Raw genomic sequence first — 13,073 nt, forward strand, 5'->3', positions numbered from 1 at the left:
TGCTATCTTGCCAGGATCATCAGTATAAATTCTACAACTTAAATTAAAATCAGGATTGAGTGAATTGATCCATTTGCTTCCATGTTTTATCAAAGATGTGGTGAGATATAGATGATGGAAAGAGATCTCTCCAACGTCTATGGTTTTATCAAAATATAATGTCAATTTATTGTAATTGATCATGATAACTAATTTGATTTACTAGTTTTGCCTGTAGCTTGCCAAGTAAAAAACTTTGAGTTTTGGGTGAAAGTTGATCATCTTTACAGTATTACAACTTTTTTTCTCAATTCACTCCTTAATTTATGCATTTTACCATCAATAAAGAATTATTTGGCAACATCACATAAATATACTTTGCAGTTTTTCACAGAATGTTTTTCTCATTAAGTGCCAAAAAACATACTCCTATCAATTTCTTGTTTGGGTGTAAGTCAGGAGATGTTAATTGTACCGGGGTAATTGCAAAGATTGAGTAAATCAAGTATTTAAGTAGAAATATGATTATGTTCAAACTATTATTCATTTCAGTACCTGAGTTACCTGGTGAGATCACTGTGGGTATAGTAGGTACAGTTACCATACAACTGAGTTGGGGATATCCCAGTGGTACTTTTAGTAACTATGAGATCACCTACACTCCTGCTGGTGGTGTGACTGCAATACCTATCTTGGTTTCCAACAGCACTGACTCTTACACTTTGCTAGGCCTGACACCTGGTACTGTTTATAGCATTGATTTCCGGACTGTGAGTGGAACTGAAAAGAGTGACCCAAGGAGCATTGAACAAGCCACACGTAAATTATTGATTCATATTTCTATAATTATGTCTCGTTATTCTCAGGGTTATTCTATTTTAATCTTCTCACTATTTATTGAAATGAAAGTAATGTCAAAATATAGCACTTATAAGTATCAAAACTGGTAAAAATCATGTTGATCATTTTGTGCTCAATCGATAGTTAAGGTTAGGCATTGCAAATTGTCTTTTTGTATAGATGTATGTGAATCTTTTTGGAAAATTAAATTATGTGACTAAAGTCAAGGAAACGTACTAGGCAACTAATTTGCACATTGGTCTGAAATATGTGGGTATGTTATTTTCATGTCTAGATAATGAATCCCCCCTCCTATATTAATGCAAATTATATCATGGTCAGAAGACAATTTCTCTAATAAGAAATTGTTTTGATATGCAAAGTAGGTAAGACAGTTATGAGTTTAGCCAAAATCATGAACTCCAGAATTACATATCAGATTGGTCTGAAATTTTGGTAGGCATGTTTCTTGTGACATGCTAATTTACAATTGTTCGTAATGATACTTAGAAAGCAAGCAGCAGAATTGTTTGGTATTTAGAAGTTCCTATGGGTATCAATTTAATAATGATTCAACACAAGGTGATCTGATCCTGTACATAAAAATAAGGGGCAAAAAATATAATTTTTGGTCAAAAACATTCAAGATGCATGAGTTTATAAGTTTTTTTACTCACATGCAAACCTTTTATTCATAATCCTCAAATTCTGAAGTCTGACCAAAAATTGCATATATTATACCCAATTTGCATAGAGTGGCAGGTGATTTTGCTTATTAAATATCCCAAACAAAGTTTCTATGTGTGCGTATGGTATCTACTTTATTAAACATTGAAGTAATTACATGCTATTGGCAGAACTCATGCTTGCTTTATAGGCATGAAACACATTTAAACGATTGAAATGACATAATTATAATGTATATTGTTGGAAACAATCCATCAAGTATATTAACAACATGTGAACTGAAGATGATTTTTAGTTCCATTGAAGACAAGCATCAACTACAGAAACTTAAATTTAGAAAACATTTGCCAAATAGGTAACAGTGGGTAGCAGCGTCCCAAGGGATATGGTGGCTACACTGTAGATAGTGATATGATAAATCATTAATCATTTCAGGAAAGATGATCTGATTCATGTTGGAATGTACACACTGTCTTAATTGTTTTTTATGAAGTGTATTCAATTTATGTTAAACCCTTATTAGTTTGGAAACGATAATGTAAAAGTACACTAATTTAAACTCCGTAATTTCTTTTTGCATATGTATTTCATCCAAACCATCAGATATGTTCAAAAAGCCCTTACTCAACAACATGGCCAATGACTATACAAGTTGTAATGCAAAGTAAATTGTGATAAAAATTTTAATTACTATTAGTACGTATCTTTAGAACAAGATGACATGCATTAGTATATCTTACTATAAAAATGTTATGATTTTGTTTTTTAGTTGAACAAATGCAAGGAACAATTTCAATGGCACAGTATTCAACGACAACCATCACAATTTCATGGGTACAAGCCACTGGTCTGTTTGATCAATATGTTGTGACATATACACCATCTGATGGTAATCGTGCACAAGAGACTCTCGTATCAGAAGCTATTTTCGAATTAGAATTTCATGATCTGACTCCAGGACAAGAGTATAAATTCAGTGTGGCTACCAAGGCAGGTGATACAAAGGGTTCACCTTCTACCAAGACACTGAGAACTAGTAAGTGTCCAATGCTCATTTAGTTCTGTCAGTACAATCATGTTACCAATTTTAATGTATGATTGTATAATTTCAACAGGGTATAACAGTTCATTTTCTTTGCACATACAGAACCAATGTCTGTATCCTCTCTGACATTCAATGCAGCTACAACAACAGAACTGTCATTCTTGTGGACAGCACCCTCTGGTGGCATTATAGATAGTTACGAGATTAAATACGATCCAGCTAATGGTTTTAATCCATCCCCAATCATCGTGGATGAATCCATTTCATCATACACATTGGCTGGATTGATACCTGATACTTTGTACACAGTTCAAATTTTCACACTCAGTGGTAGTGAGAGAAGTGGTGTACAGAGTAGTGTCCAGCGCACAAGTGAGTATATTATGATGATATTCAAGTTTGGCCATGTAATCTAGAAATGTTCCCATGGTTAAAACATGTAATTATTCAATATAATCACACTGGTGAAATGCCTAGAGAAGTCAAGTAGATTTTATCTTGCACTTCATGTCTTTTATCCAAAACACCAAGCCTTCATTTTAGTTCATCCTGGATGGTATAACAATATTCAAAAAACTTTTTCTTTTAATTTGTAAATTTCTCATTGCACTATAGTTGTATAATTTCTCATTGTCATGTTACGCAAGTGAATGAATATTGTACGGTAAATCAACCAGTTTCATATGAAAATGTTTGAATAGAATATAATATACCAACATTAGCATATTATGCAAATGAACCAATTTTATATGCAAGTAGATGAAGTGTATGCAAATAAGCAACCAAGTACTACAGATCCATGAAAATTTAGTTCTTGTACAACAGACTACACAAGTCATTTTAGATGTTTTCAATCAAAGCGTTACAAACATTGAAGGAATGGTCCATTTAAGCTGTTGTAATAAGAGATAATATAGCCATTTCTCATCTATATTAAATATCTTTGAGGCCTTTTTGTCTGTCCAAATATTGACAGTTCTTTGTCCTATTACTATAAGAGATCAAAGTTTGCTATTTGAATTAATTTTCTTCACCAATCAGGTCAAATAAATGGACTGGATTTGTTCTTCACTGACATCCAGACCAATAGATTGACAGTGCAAGTGACACCATCCACAGAGGCATTCAGCCACTACACTGTGACATACACTCCACTGGGTAGTACTGTCAGTCCTACTAACCTTTACTCTGGTGATGGCACAGAGCTTGTGTTGACAGGGTTGACTGGTGGCAGACTGTACACCGTTGTTGTCAGTGCCTACACAGACCAAGGTGTTGTTGTTGGTGAAAACGTACAGAAATCACAGAGAACATGTACGTTTTAAATCTTTCAGTCACCTGCTATTTTTAATATGGTAGTACCATTATATGTTAAAGTTTTGGTACTAATATTAGTCATTCACATTTTCTAAGATTATTGTGTTTTTCCTGTGATGTACAACCATAAATTGTTGATCAATTTTAAACCCCTTATTAACGTCTATGTAATTACAGCCTAAAATACAGTGTCAGCCTTTGAAGTGTTAACTACTTTAATACCAATAAAGACCAGTGTACCAGTTTAGAGAAGTCATACCTCAAGCCATATACATAATTTATGGATTCTGCTATTTTGAGATGAACACCTACATAAAGAATCACATACACTACAAGGCATTGAATGTCAATTTCAACCAATCAGATTTGCCAATCACAATGTGGTATACGGAATACATCTGATTGTCTTTCTACTCACTCAAAATGAAGTTGAATATCAAGGGCATTATATAAAACCTGTCAGCTTGACTTAAGAAGTTATTTATATGTCAATTCCATGATGAATATGTTATTAGTCTTAATTACAATTGTGCAAATGACATGTAATATGAAATTCAATGTACTTCAATGGCATTAGAAATTCTCTACATAAATTAGTTGAAAATTCATTGCTAAAACATTTCCTTGCTAGAGGGGTAGTTGTTGATAGAGGGAGCACTTGCAATAGATGTAACAGTGCACTCATACCTTCAACATTTATCACAGGTTATCTAGCATATAATATGCATACAATGATCAACAATTAACAAACCAGGCGGCTTTCTAGATTTTACGAGTGAGTAATATTTTGCACACTTTTTGATATCAAATTCTTGCAAATATACACTAACAGAAACTGTAGCATATCTGCTTTGTAAGCTCAATAATTTAACGTAAGGATATCTAAGCATTAGTGTATCATTCACTAATTGGAAGCGTTTTTGACATTTAATATTGTATACTGGTGTGGAAATCTCCCAGTTAAAGACAGGACAAAGTGGACACGAGTTGTGCTATTGTGATGGTCCTGCCCGTCACAATAACATGTCAAGGAATGATTGTAGTCAATAAGAATGCACAGTACAAGGATATAAAAACAATACAAGTATGCCCTAGATATTGGCAATGCAAAACAGCTGTTCTCTGCTAATGGCACTCTAACGGCTGTGTGTGAGTGAGTCTAAGTCTGTGGATAGGTTTTATTTGTATATTGGGATTTCTGTGATGCCAAAAAGAAATTTTTAATCTTGTTTTCATTTAATTGAAAATACCATGAGGGGAACATCCCCTTTACCAGCAAAATGCAATTATTGCACTTTCTTATCAATCCTTATCAGCTCATTACCATAACTAAGTGTTTGCTTTTTGTAATTACATCTTATAAGCCTGAGTCATCGCTGGTACAGATGCTAAGTCAAGACTGAAATGCTGTCGACCGAATGTGTCAAGTACTAGTGAGAGTGTGTTACTCCGCCGCGAGGCACAACTGGCTTGGGTGAAAGGTCACGATTTGGCTTGGGTGAAAGGTCATGATCCGAGGGTTACTTTCAAGGAGTGAATCGTTTGAGTCAAGGGACGTTATCAGCTGTTACAACTTTTATAATCCTATTACAGTTGACATTGCAAACAGATTTAGAGATTGTCAACAACCCGACTTGCTTATTGATGAACTCGGGTTATCCGTAGTTTGGTTTTACCAAGGTGTTTCTGACATGATTTTTAATTTAATTGTTTATAATTTTATGACTTTTCTACAGTGCCAAATCCACCATTGAACCTAACAATTAGTAACTACACAAGTACCTCCATTCCTATCAGCTGGACACAACCCAGTATTGGTGACTATGATGGTTATAATATCTACTACTCCCCAGCTGATGGTGCATCTAGTGCTGTCATGAACATTGGCCCATCAATTACATCATATTCATTATCTGGACTTACACCTGGTAGAGAGTACTTTATATCTGTGGTGACTAGAAGTGCCAATATGAGGAGTATTAGAGTGAGTGAGACTCAGATTACAAGTAAGTAAATTTGAAAGGGGAACATCATTATTTTCAATAAATGAAGAATGTGAAGAATGTGAAGAATGATTTCATGGTTTACATGACTTACATTACATGCAATTCAATGAAACATCAAATTGAAGTTGTCCCTCATTTGGGGATCTTTGGCCACATTGCATCATACGTGCCTGTATAAATGTTTATGCAATAGGTGAACAATGAATATTCATGACTTCTAAGTGCCTGTTACCTTTAGTGAAAACATCATGAATTGTTCACCTATTGCATATACATTTCTGCTGACTCCCTTGAGGCAGTGTGGCCCATGGCAAAGATCTCCAAATGAAGGACAACTTTATAATAAACTAACCGAATGTTTCTCTGAAATCATATGAAATGTATAGGCAATGTAAAACCATGAAATTGTGAATCTCCAGAACCAAAAGTTCATGAAAATGCTTTAATTTTATGTTTGTTTCGAACCACATTGTACAATCCACCAGATTGATGTTTTAGCTATTATGTGTTAACCCTGCAGATGTGTGCACGAGTAAGTAACTTAGTAAGTGTGTATGGAGTCATGTCTCTTTTTCTGTATTTGTCTGAATAATATTTATTATAATATTACATGCAAAGAGCATGTGCAGGTCGACATGATTTAGATGATTTCTATTCTTACAGACATGGCTGATTATGGCACCTATCTAAGGTAATAGTATGTGTTGTGTAACTAATTCTGTTTTTTATTAGTTGCTTACCAATTCCTTTATCAATAGTCTCAAATGTTCTATTTTCTTTTGTCAGAACCAAGTGCTGTACATATTATGAATGTTGTTGAAGTAGTGTTTGATAGCATATCCATCACATGGGAAACTCCTGATGGTGACCATGATGGTTTTGATGTATCATATGGCCAGCTTGGTGAAACACCAGCAGTAGAGAGATATGAATTGGATGATGATAGAGAACTGCTAATGAGTGGTTTGGTCTCTGGCACCTCCTACCAGATTGTCATAGTAACAACAAGTGGTGATGAACAAAGTGATGCTGCCACATGGAATATCACAACAAGCTCAATAAGTAATTCAGATCTCAATATTAAAGTTTCCAAATGAGTGCAGTGTATGGGGAAGGGAGATTATGTATGGGTTAAGCAACATTTGACATGAATGTATATCACATTGATGAGTATATGAGGCAGAATTAATTAATCAAAAACTTCGACCATCTTGTCTTTACAGAAGGCGCCTTCGGTTTAATCTCACAGCAATTGTTTTATCATTACAGTTGATACTTTAACTAAGCACAGTTTTATGATATTTTATTAAATATGAATTTCAATGCTCTCTCATGTTGCTTTTTTCATTCATTTTTCTGACTGTTGAAATAGGAGCAGCTAGCTTTACACAGTGTCCAGAAGGAGAAGTGTTGTCTTTCAATGTACCACCAGATAGTGATACTGTTCAAATTGATGTTGATATTGAAGCTGTTGATGGGAATGGAAACACCATTAATCATGACATTATTGGTGGTAATATAGATATTCCTGGAACTTTACAATTCAGTGAAACTTCCAAGAATGGAATAGTTGTCAATGTCAGGGCTGTAGATGATAATCATGAAATTTGGTGTCAATTTACAGTAAAAGTGCTTGGTAAGTGTACTACAACCATTTGCATTCTAACAAATAAACATCAAGAAGTCATTTCTTCACTAAATTCTCCTGTCTACATATCCATATCTACCAACTTTCACTTTCTGTTAGAAATTGTGTTTATATTCATCCAGTCCATCTAATCAAATGGAGTGATTAACACTATAATTTAGTCACTGACTCATAGTCATGTTTTCTTACTTTCCTGTCATTTAGATCCCCATCCACCAATTATCACATTATGTCCATCTGATCAGTCACAATTGACATCACATGATTCAGTGTTAGTTGAGTGGGATGATGCAGTTGCTACTGACAACACAGAGCTTTTATCAGTCACAACAGACCGTGTGAGTGGAAGTGTCTTTCCTGTTGGCACCAGTACAGTAACTGTAACAGCTATGGATACATCTGGGAATACAGCTACCTGTACTTTCGTTATTACAATTACTCATGGCTTAGGTAGGCAGAGTATTATGATTGATGTCAGTTAATAATAATTACATGATTTATTTGCGATGCGTACTTGTTTCAAGTGTCCAAAATGGTTCACGGACATGTCATTTCAAGTTTTTTATTTAAAATAGAGACAGAGATAGAGAGATAGATAGATAGATGACTTGAGCAAGTCTTGATGCATTCCTATTTACCCAGTTGAACAATATATAGGATTTTTCTCTGTCAATTTCAAAAGGATTTTTTAAAAAATTAAAGTGATTGTCATGTAAACCTATCATGTGTCCTTCTACTTTTCTTTAGAAAAATGTTCTGATTTGCAAGTTCCTTGGTATGGAGCTTTGTCCTGTGCTGCAACAGAAACTGCCTTTCAGTGTGTGCTAAATTGCAAGGAAAGATATCAGCCATTTCGTGGCAGAGATGTTTATACTTGTATTAGTAAGATATGGAATCCAACTCAACCACCTCGATGTGTTCGTAAGTAAATGGATAACCAAAAAATGAATAATTAAAAATATGGCTGTTGTTATATGTTGATAATGGAATTTGTTTGTACAATTTTGAAAACCAGAAAACTACACAACAATGTGTTTGGTTTAAATATTCTACCAGATATCTATTTGGCTTTTGTGAGATATGTCTTTTTCATGACTGTATTTCCTCAACAATTTCATCTTGATGATGGCAAGTTAAACTTGCAGTGCAGATGAGATATCAGTGTGCATTTCAGATTTTTAATTAAAGCAAGTTTAATATAACTATTTGTTAACTTGTAAAAACATATACCAAGTATTTTTGAATACAGTAAATAGCAAAAACCTGAAAGTGATATAAATGGGTGTTACAGGTTTTAAATAATTAATTTTACATGCATGTGGTGTGGTTTCATTTTTGTAGGGCTTGCACCTGGTCATGATGTGGGATTGGCTGCAGAATTCACCTATCCAGGTGTGTGTGAATCATTCACTGACATGCAAAAGATCATTGACAACTTTCATGCCCGCATAGATGATCATGACTTGTGCACTCGTGGAGAAAACAGAGTATGCAATGAAAACAGTTTCATATTCACATGTGGAAAAGACAGCAAAAGACGGAAGCGACAGGCAGATGATTTAGTTGTCACAGTTGAGGTCAAACTGTCTAATACTGCTAACAATTCTGAACTTGAAGAAGAATCATTCTTTGATATCCTTGATACAATGCAGAAAGACTTGAATGAAACAATGAAGAGTATTGAATACCTGGTGAAAAATGGATCCTTCAGTTTGGAAATCAACAATCAAACTATCCTCTGTGATCCAAACTCATTTAGAATTGGTGAACCAGTTTGGACTTGTTTTAAAGGTTATGTTTCTACATCTGTTGGATGTGGTAAGTTTTTTTTTTAAGTTTTAACTTATAGTCCTAAATTAATATTTAGCTTGTACATGCATTTAACTGTAATTGCTATTATGTAACAAAATATAGTTTTATACATACAAAGGGAAACATAGACTCAGCCTTACATTACTTGATGGTATTCTTCTGATTACATTTGTTACCAGCAGTGGAACTATACTGGTGTATATTTTAAATGTTCTTTTAAATTTTTAGATAGGTGGCAGTATGGTTAAAGTATATATGTAAAAAAAAAACTTAACAAACACAATCACATGACTTTTAAATTTGAAAGAGAACATATATGCCAGTATTGAAAGACTGGACAGTGTACTAGCATTAGTCTAGGGGAGTAGTTACAAGCTGTGATGGACAGCAACTGATTTGCATATAGATCTTTGCATAATTCATGTTGAAATTATTGTTACATTTTCAGTGGCCTGTCCAGTGGGTTCATACTATGATCCATCAATAACTGATTGTATATTCTGTCCCGTCAATGAGTTCCAGAAAGAGGAAGCACAATTGGAGTGTGAACAATGCAAAGATGGCAAATATACAAAAGGCATTGGCAGCTTCAGGGAATCACATTGTAAGTTCAATGTTACGATAATATAGCGATACAAACTCAATAAGTGTCACCATCACCATATGTAACAGTATACTGTAAGTGTACTGTAATATTTGTTCAGATTATGGAAAAGTTATTCACACAGACATAGATCAAATGTCACGATCATATTAATATCATGCTGTATGAAAAAAATATTGTTCATGGTTCCAAGAATCAATAGGACAGTATTGTGTGATCAATGTCCGTAGTAGATGGATAAAATTTTACATTTTTTCCAAAGTTATTGTTCCTAATATCATAATTAGTGTGGTCCATACTTTTTTTAACAGTTGATGATCACAAATATTTGTTATGTGTATGTTATCAACTTGTAGGGCTAAGGTCTGAATGTGAATGCATGGTCTAGGTGAGAATGAGTGTTTTCCCCACTAAGCTTAAAAAGTGTTGGTTTACCTTGGAATATTCACCCATTTGGATCATCTATTATTTACATCTTCCTATAGTGTACATAGAAGGTTCCATTGGTAACAAACACATAAGTCTAGCATGGATTGCTGAAATTACAATGTAATATTTTTAATTTTTAGGTAATTTTTGTCTCGTGCTGAAATATTGAATTCTTTTTTTTCTTCTAGGTTTTACTTTGGCAAGTCCTAATTTCAACAACCTGATTGTGATTGTTGTTTTCACAGTTATAGTAGTTCTCATTATTATAGCTGTGGTGATAATGGTAGTTGTTACATTAAGAAAGAAAAGAAGGGCCAAAAATAGAAGGGATGAAGTGGCCTATTCCTGCAGGAACCAAGGATATTATGATGAAATGGATGAAGGAAAACTAAAACGAGATAACACAAAGAAACTTGGAAAGGCTATGTATGATGGAGAAGTTGAGGACATTGCTCCCACAGCATTAGGAGTGAAATCAAGTGATGATGAATTAGTGCAAGTGAACAATGAAAATTTGAATGAGGACATTGAATTTAAAGGCATTGATCTTGCATCAGTCAATACCTTCATGGAATCAAAGCAGACTGCTGAAGAAATAGTGTAATTGCCACTGATAATATTTGACGCTAAATGCATACTTATATGTGTCTTCAAGTTATCATATCTTATCAAAATGGGAAAGTGTTTAAATCAAAACGAGTGTTATAAACTTATTATTAGTATTTGAATTTGGACTAAACAAGTGATGTTTGGTTAAACCATTTTTAAGCCAATACGTGTTAGGCAGATTAATTTGGTTTGAATGCTTTAAGTGATGTCTAGAAAAATTGTTCTGTTGTAGACTAGTTGATCAGAGTATTGATAATACAAATTATTTCTACAAATAGGCCAGTGGGTCTAAAGAACCAACATGGCTTTCAGCAACTCAGTTGTGTCACATAATATCATTGGTACAGCATTTTTTTTAAAGAATAGCACATTTCATCTATGTGTTCATCAACTCAAGAATTTATTATCAAAAAAGTTGTCTTGGTTATATTTAAATATTTTCATCTTTCAGGTAGGATTTTATGTGATGTTTTTCAAGATATAAAATATTGGCATTTGTATTTAGTGTTTTATGATAATGACAACACTCTTCATTTATTCTGGACAGTTCTTAAATATAAACCTTTCACCTAAGACACCCAGTATCAACTGATCCTCATGGGTTCTGTGTTAGCACAAGAGGAAACCAAGGTGACCATTATAAGAAAAAAAACCTGTGTGTTGTACTTACAGAGTGGCTATAATTCAATAAATCTCAGACGAACTGCTTTGTTAAGACGCTAGTGTATTGGCCATTCAATGGCCATCGACAACCCACATGTATTTACTTATTTATCAAATATATATTTAATAAACAATTCATTTAAATTGACACATTTGTAATTTTGTAGATTTTTCTTTAAATACTGTAAATGTTCCAGGCAGGAAGAACAAAAATGTCAGTACTGGTGCATGTTATGTGTTTTATTATTAAAAATGAAGGTTAGGCAGAAAGACCAGATAACCAGAATTAATAATGCCCTCATATGCTTGGGTTGACATCTGTTCGACACAAGTATATTGTAAATATGTTTCAAAGGACTATTATAAATAATAATAATAGCAATTACAATTTATGTTGGAAATCGGTGAAATAGATGATGGCATTAATGTAAGACACGACTACAGTATTTAGCTGATTTGTATGCGAGTAACTTTTAACTGAATGGAGAAATATTTCTAGAAATAGTATAATTATACATGCACAGACTTAATTTAAGAAAACATGGGGAGAGTAATGGTGATTTTGAATGTCCTGACCCATAGTTTGTGTCCTGTAGACCCAGTGAAGTAGAAGTGCCAGTAAGACACGCTGAGGTTTTTGCGCACAAGCACTGGGAGGTGCTACTACTGCAATGGATTTCACATCTGTGAATCTGTCCGTAATATGTCATTTCAATCTCTCATTTAAACTTGGCACATAGATATGCACATCACTTTTATTCATGACATATGTAAATTTGACCAAATTATGCAAATTATACATGAACACTGAAAACTACACCAACTGGCTTTATACTAGTATAGGACATGTGCACTTTGTTATGGTAGAATTTGAGTTTCTTTAGGTATAGCTGAATAACAGAAAATCATTAATTATGCAAATTCTTCATTATAACTACTATATTGAAGCTACATTAACAAACATTGTTATGGTTAACCAAATTGTATTGAATTTGAAGTATGCATTCTTAAGATATAGCCTAATTACTATAAACCATCAGTTATGCTAATAACTAATTAATATTCATTTGATGTTAACCATGAAAACCTATTCGGTTCTTGTTATTAGCATATGGAAAAATTAAATGTGTAGCAAGTTTCATTAGCATCAATGCAATGGTTCTTGAGATATCATCGCCACGCACATACACACACACACACAAACAGAGACAGTTTCTATCTACTTATTTACCAAATTTTATTAAATTTGAAGGTTGACTTTTTAAGTTACTGCACAAATACCCAGTATCACTACATCAGCAGGCTTTATAGGGCAAAAATTCAGGTTTTTGTTATCGAGAAATGCAATGTATACACCAAATTATATTTGCATGAGGAAATGAATCGTGTAGTATATGACTTTAGCTATGCAAACCTCTTCAACAATGGCTGCAC

General features: G+C 33.7%; 1 protein-coding gene across 1 annotated transcript; it reads left to right on the top strand.

Annotated features, from left to right (window-relative positions):
- Positions 1-6,830: 6,830 nt before the first annotated feature.
- Positions 6,831-11,726, top strand: LOC144437495 (sushi, von Willebrand factor type A, EGF and pentraxin domain-containing protein 1-like). Its single transcript, XM_078126437.1, has 7 exons — positions 6,831-6,936; positions 7,247-7,510; positions 7,727-7,972; positions 8,270-8,443; positions 8,864-9,340; positions 9,783-9,938; positions 10,556-11,726. The coding sequence occupies exons 1-7, from the start codon at positions 6,831-6,833 to the stop codon at positions 10,969-10,971; spliced, it is 1,839 nt and encodes a 612-aa protein (XP_077982563.1). The 3' UTR covers positions 10,972-11,726.
- The last annotated feature ends 1,347 nt before the right edge of the window (positions 11,727-13,073 follow it).

The sequence above is a fragment of the Glandiceps talaboti genome, chromosome 7 (genome assembly GCF_964340395.1).
Source record: "Glandiceps talaboti chromosome 7, keGlaTala1.1, whole genome shotgun sequence".
In the NCBI taxonomy this organism is placed as follows: Eukaryota; Metazoa; Hemichordata; class Enteropneusta; family Spengelidae; genus Glandiceps; species Glandiceps talaboti.